Source organism: Halichoeres trimaculatus, unplaced genomic scaffold (genome assembly GCF_033239565.1).
Source record: "Halichoeres trimaculatus isolate MK-OKI-2021-1 unplaced genomic scaffold, fHalTri1.1 fHalTri1_scaffold_23, whole genome shotgun sequence".
In the NCBI taxonomy this organism is placed as follows: Eukaryota; Metazoa; Chordata; class Actinopteri; order Labriformes; family Labridae; genus Halichoeres; species Halichoeres trimaculatus.
The window spans coordinates 12,773,833-12,792,862 of record NW_027437201.1 but is presented as its reverse complement, the minus strand read 5'-3'; the positions used below and the strand labels follow the sequence as shown (position 1 = coordinate 12,792,862).

The 19,030-nt window shown below is 42.8% G+C and overlaps 2 protein-coding genes across 7 annotated transcripts in view; one reads left to right on the top strand and one right to left on the bottom strand.

Moving 5' to 3' along the window:
• Positions 1-3,801, bottom strand: part of slc38a10 (solute carrier family 38 member 10) — a 77,554-nt gene extending 73,753 nt beyond the window's left edge. For both annotated transcript variants that reach the window (XM_074663233.1, XM_074663235.1), the window contains exon 1: positions 3,532-3,801. The gene's annotated coding sequence lies outside the window, so the exon portion shown is untranslated. The remainder of the gene's footprint in view (positions 1-3,531) is intronic.
• Positions 1-19,030, top strand: part of bahcc1b (BAH domain and coiled-coil containing 1b) — a 73,211-nt gene that overhangs the window by 22,602 nt on the left and 31,579 nt on the right. For all 5 annotated transcript variants that reach the window (XM_074663226.1, XM_074663230.1, XM_074663229.1 and 2 more), the window contains 2 exons: positions 13,266-13,424; positions 18,843-18,953. In XM_074663226.1, coding sequence (XP_074519327.1) covers positions 13,266-13,424; positions 18,843-18,953 — 270 coding nt within the window. The remainder of the gene's footprint in view (positions 1-13,265; positions 13,425-18,842; positions 18,954-19,030) is intronic.

Sequence of the window (19,030 nt, the reverse complement as noted above, 5' to 3'; positions counted from 1 at the left end):
CCATCCCACAAAGATTATCAGCCAGTCACATTTGTATTTATGGCTCTTTTACCTGTCCTAATGAGCAGTAGCTAGTTCCTGGACTCAGTATCCAGTGACTGAATGTAAACAGAATTATTGTTACAAATTTGGATTTTATTGTACTGTTACTACAGCTCGACAGCATGCTGAGTAAAACATCAAAGGTGAGCCAATAACAAGGTGTTAAATATGCATCCTGCAAATAAATAAATAAATAAAAAAGGGGCGTCCGGAGACCCCAGCTTCAGATATCACAGTAACATACTGTTCTGATTACAAAAGTATCAGTTACAGTGTACTTTTCAATTGGACTTTTTTCAAAATGTCTCTTTATAAAGTACCAGTATGACATTAAAGTGGACTGATGCCAAGAAGTAGCTGGAATTATTCAGGAAACTTCACCACAAGCAAGCGTCATTTGTAATATGCACCCAGAGGAATGACACGCAAAGGGATGAATAAAAACATCCAAGGTTGAAGAAAGGGAATCAAAAACAAAACGTAAAATCTGTCGTCAAAGTTGAGGTCTCTGTTGTTTCATTCACTCTCATGTTGTAAATATTCCACTGTGGTTTCAGCGGTCACTGGTTTCCGACATATCCTGGCCCCCTGAGACCCCGTTCCACCCCTCGCTGACCTCACTATTTATGTGAGAGGATAGACGTCACCCAGTGGGGAACATGTGACACAAGCAAATTTGGAAAAATTCTCCAAAGAGGTCATTAAAAATGTGGAAAATATCAGGAGTGCATGTGTGAAACGTTTTTAATTGCAATGTTTTTTTAATTAAATGAAATTTGTAGTTAAACAGCCCAAAAAGTCAGATTCTTTTCAGGTTGCGGGATTACTATGAGGATGTAATGGATAGATACTGTAAAATGTAAACACAACACATTTAACACATTCATTTTTTCTCACTACAACTTTTCTCTTTGATGTGGATTACTCGCTCAGCTGCATTTCTTATGTGCCAATTTGCTGTTATCTCATCTTTTTTCACTGAATTTAGAGCTGAAATGATTGAACACTAACCGAATGCTTCTATTTTAATAACTTAACCAAAACTCAACTATTTCCTGCAGCAAAAAACATTTGTTGTGATTTCTTTTCTTTTTTTAATCATTTTCAATAGTGGATCTTTGCAGTGTCAGACTACAAAAAAGCATCAAATCTAAAAAACATCACCTTGGGCGCTGGGAAATTTTGATGGACATTTTCTGTCTTCATTTTTGACGTTTCATTTTGCAATCATTAACTAAATATTTGAGGAAATAACCAGTAGATTTATAGAGGAAAATAATTGCTTGTTGCAGCTTTAATATCCTTATTCCTCTCCTCCCTGAGCCAATTCTTTATTTGGTTTATTTCCCTTTTCTCTCCTCTCTCCCTCCTCTTTATTTCCTCTCTGTGGATCTCTCCAATAATCTTTTATTCCTGTGTAAATATTACAGCAATGAGGGAATATAAAGAATGGAAAAGCCATGCTGAAATAAGGTCACACTGGGTTATTCTCACCTGCTTTCTCCCTTACATCTCTCCCTCCTTCTCTCCCTCACGCTCCCTTTCTCTTTCTCTCCTCCTTCTCTCGCTCTCGTGTTCGCTGTCTGCTGATCCCGCTCTTCTCTCTTGTTCAGTCTCACATACACACACAGGCACACGCTGACTGTCTGACGCCCACACACACACACACACAGGCATACAGTACACACACACACATTTCCACACGCTGACACCTGCATGTCGAGCCGTTGAGGGTCTAATTTAAGTAAAGTGCTTCTCTAGGAACCACAACCCCTCAGCTCACGATGATGGAGGGTGATACACAGCGGCGTGGTTCAACACACATACACACACTCACACACTGACACAGTTATACATAGACACACACACATCCTGCTCCAGTCATACCGAGATGTGACTGCGCAGTGTGGGATTGAGGGAAGCGCTGTGGATGGCTTGAAGGCATACTGTGGTCAGAAATTCTCTTTTCCTCGGGCTGGTAGAGTTGCTGGTGGGATTTAGTGTTCTGCTCAAGGACACTACAGCAGGCTGGATTCTAGCTGACATGGATACAGTGAAACATGGGTTTGCTGCTGCTGGATGTTGTTCCCTGTGCAGTAACCGCCCTGCTGCTTTGCTGTTGCTGCGTAGGTGTGTTCGTTTCCACTGGAGTTTGAGCTAACTTTAGCTGAAGCCGCAGTGCTGCTCCAAATCTGAGTCCAAATCAGAAACCTCCATGGAAAAATATCAAGAGCTACCAAGAGTTGCGGATGACATTAAGTAAAATCCTGCCAAAATACCTTTCTGCCTGCCTTGTGTATCTATAATTTATTTGTACAATCTTTTAAACATCAGCTAAATCTAAACTTAGCGTTGAGACGGCTCTAACAGCACAACGTGCATTGTTGAAAAGATTCTCCAAAGCTGATTTCTGCCACCAAATTCATCACACATTTACACACAATTACCAAGATTTCACACCTCATATCATAGTGGGAGAATACAGGATTTGCAAATGGAGTTGGATAGCATGAGGACAGTTGATGCTTGTTACCTTTAGCTAACATCTATTCTCCAGTTGCTCCAAAACAACCTATTTCCTTATTATTAACAAAAGCTCCACTTTATACTTCCACAACTCACCAACTAAAAAAACTGAGTACAATTTGTTTAATATAGCAAAATATAGGAGGAGTTTGTGCAGGTAAACAATGTCAAAATTGGGCCACCAAGTACGGCTAACATTAGCAGAGCTAGCACTGACATCTTCTGATGCTATTCTGTCAGGTTAACACCAACATATCAAAGGTACACATCACTCTAGTTGAGCGTTATGTACCCATTTCACCAGACAAGTCAAAATGCTAAAATCTGTGAAAAAAAAACTGTCTTTTTTTTGTATCCAGGTGGTAGAGGAACACAGAATCATTGCGAGCATAGCTAAAGGCTACAGACCTCTGTGACCAACAGAATGTGCATATCAAATGCCCATTGAATCTTTATCATTGATTAAATAAAACATGAGCGTACAGTTAAACTTCAGAGGTGTGAGCTAAATGCTAAATATGGAATGCTTGCTTAGTTTTAAGTTCCAGTCATTTTAGAAACAGAGAAGAGGTGGATTTGTCGAGACAAGGTCTGACAGGTAAGAGAACAGACAGTAAAACAAATCGACTAACTGTACAAAACAGGCGGCAACCATTTCTTTCTGCCTAGCAATAGTCGGGCAAGAAGTCACTTTCACAAAGCGAAGCTAGCGAATTAAACAACGAAATGTGCCTAAGCCACAGAGTTCCAGAAAACGAGTCCGTGCCAGTTTTTCCAAAGTTCTAACGGTCGGTCGGTTCCAGTGGGCCAAAAGACAAACTGATATAATCCATTCCGGGGTTTGCACCGCACATTCAACCAGCGATAAGAAACACACAGAAACGACGGCTTCTGGTATTACGGTTCAAAAATTCTACAACGAGAGACACACTGCACACAATGTTTTTACCAATAATTACTTACAGTAACGGGGTTGTGTTCCTCCGAGAGGTCTGTAGCTTCGACGTTAGCTCAGTTGAGGTCTGCCGCGGTCACACTCGTCGTAGCAATAAACTCCGTCATGGTAAAAGCAGTAATACGCACGACGACTTTTTCTCTTCCTGCTTCCTACAGAGGGAAAGCTTCATTTTGAACTCATGAAATGGAAACCAGGTGTGAAGCAGAGGTAAAATTCCTTCGAGGTCCTGTTACCAACAATAGACTTACAGATATGACACACTCGGCCATCTTTATCCGGAGGTGAGTTAAGAATGGGCGGCAATGTTGAAAGGTGTGATTGGACAGTCAGGTAACAGTGGGCGGTCACTTCTAGAAACATCGAGGAACTCTCTGAAGGCATGAAGTGTTGTAACTGATGCTAGTTGTTGCTCTTTGCAAAAATAAGTTATTTATTAATTAATTTACATGTTTTCTTTTTATTTGGACGAGTGTTTATGACTGAAAAGCTTTATATACCAGGAGTCTGCATAATATGATATAATTTGCTAGTGATAAGTCAAGATAACACTTGATCCCAGGGGGAAAGTATGTTTTATTACAGCAAAACAGGCGTGTACAATATGAACACAGTGAGAAAAAGAGCCAAATGAAATAAACTACATTTTCACTAAACAAATGAACTAAAGTGAAATATGATAACTTTTACATTTTTGAAAAAAAAAAAAAAAAAAGTAATAATTTAATCGGTACGTACATTTTCACACATGCCCGTATAACTAAGAAGTGACAGTAACATATAGAGAACAGGGAGCATAGTTTATTTTGGTTTATTTCTTTAAGTGACAGAAAAAAATAATAATACAGTGGTATGTAATCTTTGGGACTTGACCTGTAAGTTTCTGACAAAGCCTTATGAAGCCCAAAGTTGTTGGTAGTGAAGGTCTTCACACTTACCCCATTTCATTCAAATGTATGCAAACTCTTATAACCTGAAATATAATTAAGACAAATGTAACATACAAAATTTAACCCTGCAGTCACAAACAAATCAAAAAGCCACCAAATCCAGAATATTTTTTTATCCTTTCATTTAGCAAACGGTTATAATCTCTGCAGTAAAATCCTCAGGTGCATTTTCTGCTTTCTGCACTGAAAGTTGAAGCTTGGTGTCGTGCGTGTGAGGTCTCTGTAGTCCTGGGACAAAGCAGAAGAAAGTTAAGTTTGTTGTCATGCCCATTCATGGTATAAAACAACATCATCATCATCATCATTTAGGAGTGGTTATTGTATAAAGTATTGGAGGATTGTGCGAACAATGGCCAGTTGAATGTCAGGATATTGTTTGTTTCTTTAAGATCTGTTTTTGATCCCCGCCCATTCAACTATTTTGAGGTAACCGCCTTGTTAATTAGCTGCTAAACATGCAAACATCTTTGAATTCAGTACTTTATGTGGATATTATTACAGCCAGTAGATAGGCTAATCTACATATGATCATTTAAAAACATTTATTTTTAACTTAATTTGCAAACTTTGGCATCACTTTATGGTTGCTTTTGATGTTTCATATCAGAATCCTGCTCTGGCTACAGCTTGATGAAGCATTGATGCACATTATCTGCACATACTGTGAACATTTGCTGTCATGGTTTGGAAATGTATTACAATCAAAAGTGTTTTCTAATGACCAACAGTTCATCTTCTGCATCCATCCTGTCAGTTGCACATAGTGCTCCACACACACACTCTCTCAGACACACTATTCAGAATTGCATTACTCTGCCCTCACCGCAGGCTTTCCTGAAATATCAGCCACCTTATGCTTTTAATTATCCTGGCTTAACATGTGTGTGCGTATGTTGCATTTGTGTCTCATTCTGACACAGGCAGCAGCACCGCTCTCCTATGACCTCTTTTCCTCAGAATTCCTCCTGTTTTCTTTAGTAAAACATGGAAAAACTTAGTCCGACAGCCGCCGCCGCCCCCCTCCCTCCTTCCTGCTTCCTAAGAATCCTGCATGTGTTGTAAGTTTTTGCTCTGTGTCCATAAATGGTGCTTCCTGCTGCCGTGGGTGCGTGCGTGGGTGGGTGTGTTGCGTCCAAAAAGTCTGTGGTGGAGTACAGGAACTTTTTCCTTTTCACTCAGAGTTTACGGGAGCAGTTTCTGGGCCATTGACGGAAAACTACAAGAGGTTTTTATTTTATTTTCAGGCTCTGTAGACACAAAGTGCAGTGTTGCATGTTTTCTTCCCTGTTTTTATACGTAACTCTTTTGCTTGCTTTGCAGATAACGTGTATCCTAACATCCTTCCAGGCTTTTGATAGTAAAAACGCGCACGTGTAGGTGCAGCGAGATTGGCATGTACCTACAGTAGCGTAGTGCATGCTGAAGGATGGTGGTAGACAGTGTGTGTGTGTGTGTGTGTGTGTGTGTGTGTGTGTGTGTGTGTGTGTGTGTGTGTGTGAGGATGGTGAGGCTCTGGTCCGCAGCCTGGGAGTCAGGCTTTGAGCTGTGCTGTTCATAGTCTGCTGATTTATGCGGCTCACAGGGAAATCTCTCATTTGTAGCTCTTTCATCTCATTTTTTCCTCTCCACTCTTTCTCCGTCCCCTCTCTCTCTCTTCTCCTCGCCGTAATGTGATTCAGTGCAGCCGCTCATCCCAGGCGACATGCCATGCTTTGCTCGCACACCCTGCTCTCTCTAACATGAATGAGTCAATTGATGAATAATAAGATAGAGCAGAAGGAAAATGCTATCTGGATCTAGTCGAGCAAAAGAACTCCTTTTCTCCCCCTGAACGTTTTCTTTGTAAGCACCGCTCGGGCCGCTTACTCACACTTTCAATGTGTTTGTGTCCCCGGTGCCATAATGCTTTTACGGACCTTTGTGTGCATGTGTGTGCGCATGTGTGTGTCTGAGCGCCTTCCACCACCGCCTTGTTTGAGTAGCCCTGTCACTTGTGCAATTCCGTGGTGTCAAAACAGATCAGAAAGGTCTGGGTTTACTCCTGCCCCTATACACACACACACACACACACACACACACACACACACACACACACACACACACACAGATGTACACACATAAATATACACAGACTCAGACCCACTCTGACACACACACACACACACTCTCAGTGAGACACACACAGATTGAAGGCTCAGTGCCAGGGCCCTCGGTGGTTGGAGGCTTATGAAAGGGTCGGACTGACGAGAGGTTGCCAAGTGTACGGCAATAAGCGTAACAGCCAAGCTAACGAGAGTCAGAACCTCTGACACACACACACACACACACACTCGCACACACACTAACACACACTCTGACGCTGCATCGTAAGGATTTTGCAGTATTCACCACCAGCAGCAGAGTCCTGGAAAGAGAAAAAGTGTGTAAATTTCTGTGTGTGTGTGACAGAGTTCAGTATATCAGTGTGTGGACAGAGGCTTTTGTTAATTGGCAAATGTGACAATAGAACACGAGAGGATATTGATCTTCAATCGGATGCAGATCGATTGGACTCGTCATCCTTCTAGGTGTGTGTGTTCATGTGTGTGTGTGTGTTTGTGCGTGTATTGATCAGAAGCAGTCCATTCACAGAGCTGCACCTAAGAAAATCACTCCATTATTATATCTCTTTGCTTCCTTTTTGGACTTTACCCCACCTCTCCTGTTCTCCCCCTCCTCTCCATCCTCCTCCTCCTCCTCCTCCTCCTCCTCCTCCTCTTTTTCTCTCCTTAGAATAGTGAGAAACCTTGGAGGGTCCGGCCTCTTATCTGTGTCTGTGCTTTGTTTCGCTTTAGATTTCTGCTGGGAACAAACACAAAGAAGGAGGCAGGGTGATTTTTTTGCTCACATGTTGAGATACTGTTGCCAGAATTGCACACTTTGATTGAATAAATACAAAACGATAGCTGTTCGAATCTTACAGTTAGATGATAACCTTAATTTATTACTTGAATTCAATAATGCAATCACTTCCTAGACATTTCCAGAGTGTTGGGGTGATCAAACAACAGAGACAGTGGATAACCTGATTTTTCTCTGCCTGCCTCTTTGTAAAGTTTTTGTACATGTGTGAACGACAGGAATTTCAGTGTGAGCATGTGGGCAGGAGCGATCGTTGTGCTCTTAATGAAGTCGCTGACCTTGATGTCCCTGTTGTCCCTGCTGTCTCGGTTATCTCATAAACATTACACAGTGAACACCGCGTCATATTACATCATGTCCAACAGGTCACACTGTAGAGAGTAAAACAAATGAGAAACAAATTTAAGATTTTGAGAAAAATGTTTCAAATTTACAGCAAAGAATAAAGTCATGAATTAAACTCAACAAGAAGATTAAAATGATGGACAATGGTTTCATAAAAATCTAAATTCTTCTTTAGCCTTTTGGGACCATTTTGTCGTTAGCTCCTCCTCTGGCATCCCCATATTACTTATTTTATGTATAGATTTATCACAGCCTGTGACTATTTCTCTTCAAATACAACTTTTTGAAGATTTATGTTTTTTTAAGAACGCTTGAATTTTTCATCATTTCCAAACATCTCATAAATCTACTTCTTCTTGTAGGTTAAAAACTCCTTTTTGGTAAATTAACATTTTTCTCACAGTGTTTTTGTTATAGATACAAGACTTTTTCTCCTGAATGTGGACTCTGATTCTCATCAATTTACATGCTCAAAATTGTTCTCATCCTCAATGTGGCTCTGGATTTTTGCTGCACATGTAAGAATGTTCAGCTTTCAAAACATTTAGGAACAGGTGTCTTGGAATTTTCTAGAATTTTTCATTTGTGAAAATGGGCAAAAGATTTTAAAAGCTCCATGACAGAACTCAGTGAGTCTCAAAATAAATCCAAACTTTTCAAGCAGACCTGTCTAATCCATCTCTAATTGAAAATGTTAAATGTGTGAAATAAAAAAAAAAAAGTGTAGCACTATTTGTCCAGTTAAGCCTCACTATTATCATCTGAATGAAATCTTCCCTCTGAAATATTTCCTCTTTTATTGGTTTTATTTTAATCAGCCCCTCACAGCTGTAATGCTCGGATACTTTCTCTTATAAAAGCCACTTTCTGTGGATAATTTAACAATTTTATTCCTCTTCCTGATAGTTTCCTGCCTGTTCTGACTGTAAAACATCTCTGTAAAATGGCGTCTCTGAAGCTCCGGCTGTTAAAATCTGATGCGCTGACACCAAATCCTGACGTTTATACTGTTGAATCTCCAGATTTGCTGCTATCAAACTCTCTCTGTGGAAACACGACGACATCCTAAAATGTATGTTTGGCCCTGTTATCCCTGAGAATACCAAAAATATGCCAAGTAGCGAAACCTGCCCAGAAAAGCGAGGCACGTTTCCAGTACTTGCTTTCTTTTTTTTAAAAAAAAGAGTGTTTAAGTGTTTTTGAGTGGATTTCCCCCTCAGCAAATCACATTACAGTCAATCATGAATAAACTAAAGCAGATTTTGCTCACTGTAAGTACAGCTGACTGTATTAGTGTGAATAGAAAGTCATCATTTGGACTTTTATTACCTTGGATTGTCAACATTGGAGGATTCACTGCCTGTGTGTTGACACACTTTTCCGAGTCCTGATGCCAACTGGGAAAAATGGGAGGCATACGAGCACATTTTCTACTTTAATTACCACTATGGAGACTGAATGGAGCTGTTTTCTCAGACAGCAGGCTGTATTGATGGTAAATAACATATGCATGTGTCGGAATAAGCTGCATAATCACAATGTCAGCTGGGTCAGGGGTGAGTTTCTGACAAAGATTATGCAGAGAATCAAACGCGCTGATGAGTGCAGTCGGTTTGTTGTTTGTTTTCTCTCTTTTTTCCTCTGATACATCTCATCAAATGTTGGTAATTTCTGTGTTTGCATTCATCATTTCTGTTTCTAAGGGAAGAGGATGCAGCAGCGACAGATGGAAAGGGAATGTGTGGAATTGGGATGAAACAAAGGCGGCGACGGAGGGCAGGGGAAAGGAGACGAAAAAGAAACAAAAAAAATTTCAGGGACAGAAATAAGGTTTACGTTAGCGGCTGGCCTCTCTGAGATGATTTTTCCATATCAGCCGGCCAGAGGGAGCGGACAAATATGATTTTCTCCTCGAATCGCCAACAGAAAACAGACAGCGAGGGGCGGGAGAGGAGGTGACAGGAAAGAGGAGGAAAGGAAAGGAATGAGTAAATGGGAAAAAGATGGGGAAATTGGGGGGGAAGGGTGAAGATTTGAGAACAGCTGTGGGACAAAAATCGACAAAGGAATCCAGAATATTTACATCCTTCCCTTACTTATCAATATCAGTGTGTTTGAAATCAGTGTAACTAATTTCTCTGAATGTTTTTTCAATAAGAGTCAACTTTTACGGCCTGTTTGAGGCACTTTGAGATGCTGGAGTCATCTGAAAAATGCATGGCTGCTCAGCTGAAAACTTTTTTTCTATTGTCTGGTACAGTGAGCAGTGTGTGTCTGTGTTTCAGACTTGATGTGTGTGTTTGTGTGTGAGTCTGCACTGCCAGGGGGGCTTGTGAAACCAGCCTGAGTCTTATATGAGCTGTGTTTTATTATGACTGGCTGAAAGGCCACTGATCCACCGACGAACAAGAGGAGAGGATTTAGAGTGGAAAAAAGGCGAAGGGGAAAAAATGCTGTAAAAATATCCTGTCTGAGAGAGAAGGAGAAAGAGAGAGATACAAAAAGAGAAAATAAATGTCTAGAAGGGAACGTTCACGACGTTTTTTTTGGAGACTTCCTCAAAATTTATTATGACTGCCGAGAGTGAAAATATCAGAAGCAGAAGATTGAGAGATCGCTTCTTTTGATGCTTTAGATCCAGCTGTATAAACACACAACTCCCTCACACACACTTTTCTGAATACACACCCCTGCTTCATCTCGTTCTAACATGTGTGTATGTGTGTGTGTGTGTGTGTGTGTGTGTGTGAAGGATTGGCAGACAGTCGAAGGCTCTTGTGGTTGTGGTTGTTAGGGCGTCGGGTCGTGGTTGAAGTAAGGGTAATGTACGTGTGTGTGTGTGTGCGCGCGTGTGTGTGAAATACGGACTGTTGTGGTTGTGGTAATTGTCTCTGATGCGAGGCGGCATTTATGGGGAACGACTCAACCCACCACCCTCTCTTTCTCTCTATCCAGTGACTAATTACCTGGCTCCCCGTGGATTTGTTTCCTCCTTCCCCTACAACTGTTCGGGTTGTTCCGCTAAATGAGAGCACGCTGATAAGTGAAGAAACGTTCAAGCAGAGCCAAACTGAAGCAAGTGTGTGCGTGCGCTTGGGGTGACACTGAACATCTGAGTTTGCTCTTAGTCAAAGAGGTGGAACTGCTTCTACAATCACAGTTCCTCACCGTACCACTGTGCGGTGTTCTGGGATCTGATTGGTCATCACATCACCAGAATGTGACCTGGAGAATGTTTTAATAGAAGAAAAAGGATCAAGATTAGCTGCCTGATAGCTCGCCTCTTAGACTGATCAGAGTCTGAAGAAAACTGTGATGCAGCATGGGGAACTTAACGCCTTGTTCAAAGCTTGCTGATATGACCGTTGGTGTCATTCAACCCAGAGAGTTTGAATTCAGACCAAAAAATGAGTAAGATTGAGAATTCATTGTGAGATTTCAGCAAGTTTAGCAGCTAACCCAGCAGATGAATGGATCTCTAAGGGTTTTGGAGTACATGTTAAAGGAGGCTTGAGCATTCAAGGCCCTCAGACTGGAGGACATCATCACACCCTATGTACTTTTACGCTGATCCTGTAACGCTATGATCACAGGATGCTTGTGATTTCAGGCTACTTTCTGAGAAAATATGAGTCCAGGTGAAAGGGATTAAGGACTTTGCACTTCTAGATATTTTTAAGCGTAATCCACAATGAGACGAAGGATCAACGCCAAAATAGGTTATCTCAGAATGCTGCTTCTCAGCTTCCCGATCAGGTCGGACGACACTGGATTGATTAACGAAATCTGTGTTTTTCTCTACCGAAAACAATTTCTTGGATTAAATTTGCCGTGATGGTGGACACTGAAGCTAGACTGTTGAAAAAGAAAAAGAAAAAGAAAAAGGATGGGAGAGCAGAGGAAAGCTAAACAGAGTAATAGAGCACGGGCTAAAGGCTAAAACGTGGTTCAAGCTGTTTGTGATAATGTTCTTTCTAACCCACAGTCAGCAGTTATTCTGCAGTGGTCTGTTCAAACTTGAGAGTCTATCAATAAAATGAAGAGTGAGGTTACGTTAGCTCTGCTCGTGAGATTATTGTTGGTAGATGAGCATGGTAGGACATAATGAAGATATGCGAACATCACAGGTTATGAACGCGTCTCAGAGCGCCGGGCTGTGAGTAGAGCTAAATATAGCCAGGCACCAAACTACGGTCATTTGCTTGTAGTACAAACGCACGCCTTGGTAAGAGTCATGCCCTCATGACAGTGGGTGCAAGTGCTCATGGGAAGCAGAGTCTTTATCCCCGAAAAACACTAGTTTTTTCAGATAGCCCCAACAGCCTTTTTGAGCTGCTTTTTATTCATAAAACAATTAAACGATGTAATAAAAAATAGAGCTACTTATCTCAGAGTCAAAAAAGATCAATAGAAACACAATTTATTTTACGACACCATGTTTATCGACTTCCATCCTTTAAAAGTCTGTGCTCATTTTGTCGTCTATATGACATTGTGAAACAGGAAAATATCTGTATCATGTACTGAAACACACTAAAGTGGTGGCAGAATGTGACTTACTGGTAAATTGAGCCTGACTGAACCTTTTTCCAACCAGAGACCTTTTTTACTGTAACACCCACTATCCTTCATCACCAATAACCCCCGTTTTTATCAAATAAAGCTGAAGTTGTTCTCATCAGGCTCTTGACAAATGTTGTGCACGCCGACTAACACTACTGCACCACACTTCAGTCCACTGGAAGCTTTTAAAGATTACATCTCAAACTGGCACCAAACCAATGCCACTAGTCTCACTGTGAAAATAATGAGTTCTAATTTGGGCCGTCAATGCTAGCAGTGTGTCTGTCACATGGCTTATGTCCGAGTTTGCACAGAATCAGAACTCCTTGCAGCTATTCCCAGAAGAGAATAATCTGTTATGTGTCACTCACGAGTAGAAAGTATGATCCGAATTGGGACACTTCTCGCTGCAGGATGAGTAAAGCTCGGAGGGATTGGAAGTGTGGGTCATGTAGTTTCTTTTTGACTGTACTCTCACAGCACGGCTGACTCAGTGTTGTTTAAACCAAATCCAGATAGTCTCTTGTTTTACTGTGTTTTTCCTGTAAGTTAAATTTAGCGAATATTAAATCAGTGTTTTAGTTTTTGTCATGATGTGGAGGGGAAAGTCTGCGTCACTGTTGCTGTGTTTTGTATTTTTGAGGCTAAAGATGACCATGTCCAGAGTCTGATGGGTTTTTTTTATGGTGTGTCTGCAAACAACAGTTGAAACATTCATCTACACACGAATGGAAACCACAAACACTGGCAGGAAGCAGACGTGCATTAACACTTAGAAACAAGTGGTTAAAACTGACAGGCGAGGGAAGCATCAAAGGGTTTGTTTTACCGATTTTGGAAGTTTTTAAGGAAGTTTGGCTGCCATGCTTCTAAGTTCTTTTACTTCTTCTGTGGTGTTGCGAGCATTTTTCAACCTCCTTCAACCTTCCTACTCCCGGGCACAGTGACCCCCCTCCTCTAACCCTCACCTCTGTCTCCCTCAGGTGCTTCCTTCATGGGTTCCTTCCTGGCCAGCAGTCTGGGGTCCCCAGCCTCCCACCCCACTCACCCCTCGGGACCTGCTGCTTCCCCTTCTTCCCCCTCCTACAGGGCTGGACCCCATTCGAGGGCTTCCCCGATCTGGTTCCCCCATTCTCATGAAGGTATGACACATACACACACACACAAACACACATTCACACACACACATGCATGATGCAGCGCCGAGTGCTCGGGGTCTCTGGTTAATCCAGGGTCTTGGTTTGGGATTAGATCGAGATGGAGCCATTAAGTGGTTTAACCAACGCTGAGCTGAGGCCAAACATACACAGCAGTGATGCCTCAGATGATGCTACTTATAGAAACACACACACACACACTCACAGCTCTCCTGCCTCTGTGTCAGCAAGCATGTGGCTTTGTGTTTGTGGTTAGACTCTGGTTCAGAGCTGGAGTTGCTTTTTGAAACTGGCGCAGGACAGAAACCTTCTGCTTCCTCTCCTACTAACCTAAACTATAAACACACAAACAAACACACAAACACACACACACACAAAGCATAACAACATGAACAGCAGGAATTCAGCCACACACTCCAGCTTCCAGCCCTCCGCTCACTCAACCATCGCTTTGCCCTGACTCTCTTTTAAGGCTGAGTTTTAAGTTTCATGAGCTCTTGCACCCCTTTACACACACACACACACACACACACACACACACACACACACACACACACACACACACACACACACACACACACACACACACACACACACAGAGTGAAACTTACCCCCATTTCCACCATCCTCTCCACCCCCTCCCCCTCAGACCGCAGCCCCACCCTCAGGGCCCCCTCTGGGCTAACCGACCTCCAACGGCCCCCTTCCTGATCAGACACACACACGCACACAAAAATGTGCGCATCCACACGCATCATGTCGTCTTTCGACTGTTAACCGTTTGTGGTCAAAAAATGAGCTCAACCTAGTTATCTGTCCCTTTCAGGTAGGTGTGTGCGAGAAGTTGCGCGTGTGTTAGTGTGTGTGTTGTGAAGAGGATTTCATTTTTGACAGCGAGATGGTTCTTGAGAGATAATCCCCCAAAAAGACAGACACAGCTTCCGCCACAGGCTGTGTTTCTCAACTAACTGAAAACGGTCGAAAAACGGAATTTCACGATTCACCATTTTTTCACTAAATGTGCGACACAATCACACGTCAAAGATGGTTTTGAAAGAGTTTAAAGCACCAGTTGGACATTTTCTTAACATTGATAACACGCTGTGATGACTGGCTCAGAGACGCTGAAATAACACTCAAAATAAGTGATTCATTTACAAAAAAATCATAAATAATGCTGCAGATGAGATGTGATGTGAATATTCATTGAGTCAGGGGTGTTTGTGTGTGGAGAGTGGGGTGTGCAGATGTTGGTGAAAGAGGAGAAGAAAGAAACAAGATAAGGTACATGAAGAGTCCTTTTAAAACAGGGGCAGCCAACCTCGTGAGCCACATTCGGCTCTTTGCCTCCACGTGTGTGGCCCTTTGGTCCATTCATAGAAAATTAGTCCATCGTTATGAGTAGTGGTGTGCAGATTGATCTGAAACGTTGATAATCAATACCTGCGTGATCGATACTTAAGTTTCAGTTTCTCTTCCCTGTGTGCCACTCTGCCCCTCCCCCACTCTCCTGCTTTTATGTTAGGGGCCGTTACACAGCAATGTTTTTGGGACGAAATGCAAAAATTTTGTCGCGTTTCAGCCTCTGTTTTACACGGAAACAGTGTTTTATCGGACTTAAAATGCAAACTTTGCGAGTGGATTTCTTCTGAAACACTGCATCCCCCCGTCAACAGCAAGCTGGCGTTTTCAGGTACCCATAAAAGTACCTAATTCGGTACCCATCCCTCACCATGTGTATGATGTGGCTCTGTACCGCCACAATTTGTGTGGCTCTTGGTCTCTGATTGGTTGGCCACCTCTGTTTTAAAAGGACCAAGAAGGCAGCTTTTGTGACTGAAAGCACTGATTGAACTGTCACACCCACCAATCACATCCCACTCCGTGTCATGCTGTTATACTCGACACCAACACAGCCAGGATTTGATGATAGACACGAGGTAGCTGTGCTAATGTTCACAATATCAACTCCCAGTATGTTCTCCCAATTGGTCATTTCTCCTGATTTCCTCTGAATTTATCACACTGATACCAATAGAAGGCTCATTCATAAACACTGTGTAGGATATGTGTCATCAGACACAGCATACTCGGCAAATGCATATGCATCCTTACTGAAACAGCTCTCTGCAGAAACATTGAAAAGCACATACACAAAAAGCCAAAAAATCTGCTTTTTTTTTACATCAAAGTTGACCATTTTACAGCGAGGTCAAAAAGAAATAACTCCAGTCTGAATAGCTAATTTCAAAATAGATAGTTTTTAGCTTGGCATAAAGACTCCATTTCCCATGAGCACCATTGCCCACTGTGGTAAGGACATTACTTGTGCATTTGTTTTGGATGCAAATGAATTGAGAACAGATTTTTTCAACTTTTGTTTGTCATAGACAGTCTTTTACACGATGCAAAACAGTGAGATGATGTGTTTATTAGTGACTTAACAAGACGTGTCCGTGACGTCTACTGTTTTCTTCTGCTCTTCTGACCTTCTTTTTGCCAGTCTAGCTCCAGTTTCTAGAAAATATAAATCCGAAAAATCCTTTTCTTCAAGAAAAAGGATGGACCTTGCTTCCCATTGCTAAACTTTGCTGGCCAGTGTAGTGTTATCATAGAGACATAGAGTCTATGTGTTGTAAATGGATTACATGTTCCAGTCATCCACAGACACTGAGAAATAGCACAGAGAAATAAGTGATTTCAGTGCTGACAACTGCGGATTATTAACAGACAGATATGTAAAAGTTAGGCTATTTTTACATAACTTAAAATATCCCCATAGGAACTCGTGTTGGTCCTTTAATTTGTCAAAATGTGTCCATAAAGAAGACGTATCACAATGCAAAGTGTAGGGGGACATCGGGAGCTCAAATCTGTGACTCAACCTCATAACACTTCCCTCTGAGAGAAATGTCTCCTGATGCAGCATTTAAGCTTGAAAGGAGACAAGAGTTTTGTTTGTACAACTGCCTCATTTACCGCTCATCCAGCAATAAATAGCAACAGTTAAGCCCCGAGAATGAGCACTAATGTCGCCTGGAGTGACTGCCTTAAATCAGATTCATAGAAAGAGTCGGAGGGCAGGTCTTCGCTGTGAGCGCGAGAACGAGCCACATCAGGGAAAAAAAGAGAGCAAGAATGTGTGTGTGTGTGTGTGTGTGTGTGTGTGTGTGCAGGGAGAGTGTGTGCGTCCATCAGACAGATTTTGCGTCTGTGTGGCTTAGCTTTGATGTCTGAACACACACACACTCACTCACACATACACACACACACACACACACACAGACACGTATATTCACTCACATGCATGCACACACGCACACACACTACAAATGATTGTTTTTAAGAATTCAAGCCAGGGAGCTCCGGTAGGCGGTCTGCCAGCTGGCTACGGTCCAGAGAGTGGAGCGTAGCCAGCAACAGAGAGAAGAAAACCTGGCTGATACACACACACACACACACACACACACACACACACACACACACACACACACACACACACACACACACACACACACACACACACACACATTGTCACAGATGAGACATATTCACGAGGAAATGCACAGTTGTTTGAAAAGCAGCACATATTCCCTTGTGCACACACAAAGTCTTCTTTCTTTTCCTTTTTCTCACTCTCTCTTTCTCTCTTTCTTTCTTTCACACACACTCACACCTATCCCATCACTCTCTTGCTCACTCTCCCTCGTCCGCACCTGTCCTTGTTTTTTGTTCCCCCCCTCTCATGTGCTCTCACTCCTCTCCTTACCTCCTTCTTTCCTCTTTCCTCTCATCTCATCCATCTCAAAGCTCTCCACTTCCCTTTCACTTCCTCCTTCATCTCGCAACCCCTCTCCCCTCCCTTCCTCACACACACATACATTCACACACACACACACACACACACACCCCTCTCCCATCACCATACGCCTCATAGCAGCACCAGATTGGGGGCTTTTCATATTGACAGCCCTGTTCTTCTCCTGTCGTCTTTACTTCTTCTATCTTCACATCCTTTCCTCCTCTGCCCTTTCCTCCTTTCCTTATTTCCTTTCCTTTCCTGGCCCCCCTTTTGTCTCTGTTCCTCCCCCCTCCCCCCTCCATCTCCCATGAGTTTTATCACTCATCATTACCCGGGGGATTGGCTCTAGATGGCTGATAGAGCCTTTTGGCTAATTGTTGCCATTTAGATTCACTGGTTGTTAACCAGTCGGAGTAATCACACACACACACAGACACACACAGACACACACACACACACACACACACACACACACACACACACACACACACACAGGAGTGTACATGTTGGTGCATTCACATTTCAGCATGAACACGCAGACACACTAAGTCCCCCACACGCACACACACACGCACACACACATGCTGAGAGCAGTGAGGGGGTGTTGGTGGTTTTGCAGTGCGACTGTGGAATGCGTAGGATGAGTTTTTATGGAGTGCTGTTTACTTTGGCCACCACCGTTAAACTTTTAACGGCTGCCAATTAACGGGCCGGCAAGGACACTCTGTGGGGCATGAAACCAGCTGCTGGGGAACACATACACACACACACACACACACACACACACACACACATATACACATACACACACACTCAGAATCCGAGCCTTTTGGCCCCTTAATGCAGACTGGTATACCTCCTATGTTGTGTGTTTGTGTGAGTGCTTATGTGCAACGGTTTTGCTGTTTTTTCCCTGAATAACACTCCCCCTTTCACCACACACACACACACACACACACACACACACACACACACACACACACACACACACACACACACACACACACACACACACACACACACACACACACACTGACCCTCACCCATCTCTACATCAATCCGCCCCCTTCAACACAACCACCAAAACCTCCTCTATCCCACGGTGCAGTTCAACGTCCTTGAAGACGAGGAACAGAGTGGAACAACCATTCACCTCCCAGTGACCTCCTTGGAGGACTGTGTGTGTGTGTGTGTGTGTGTGTGTGTTTTGAGGTGGGGGGGGGGGGGGGGGGGGGGGGGTGTGTGTGTGTGTGTTGCGATGCTTTTTACTATTTGTCTTGGGTTTGGGAAAATGTGTTTAGTAAAAGAGCAAATTCCATCAGGTTAAAAGCTGCAAACACTTGGCAGAGGCCGTCGGCTGTGGTTTTTGTCACCACTTTGTCCACTGTAAATAATGTCAACTCATGTGGTGTGTTTGTGCAAAAAGTGCATTTAGGGGGAAAGTAGCACAAACTGGCCATATTTTCTCTCTGTTTTCCTAAAACGGCCCCGTTTCATGATAGATCGTCCAGATAAACTGTTTGTTTAGAGGGCTGCTGAATGTCAGCGCTGCAGAGAAACATCAATTCTTCCCCCTTTCTCTCTCTCTCCCCCTCTGACAGGGTACCCCAGCTATTCAGGAAGTCTTGCTTCTCCTTTTCTCCCCATGAGTCCCCTGGATCACCATAGCAACGGTCTCTACGGACAGCACCGCTTCTATGAAACTCAAAAAGGTAGGTGTGAAAAATGCTCCATATACTCGTGAAACTGCTTCATCAGCACTCGCCACAGGAGGACAAACAGCTGGTAA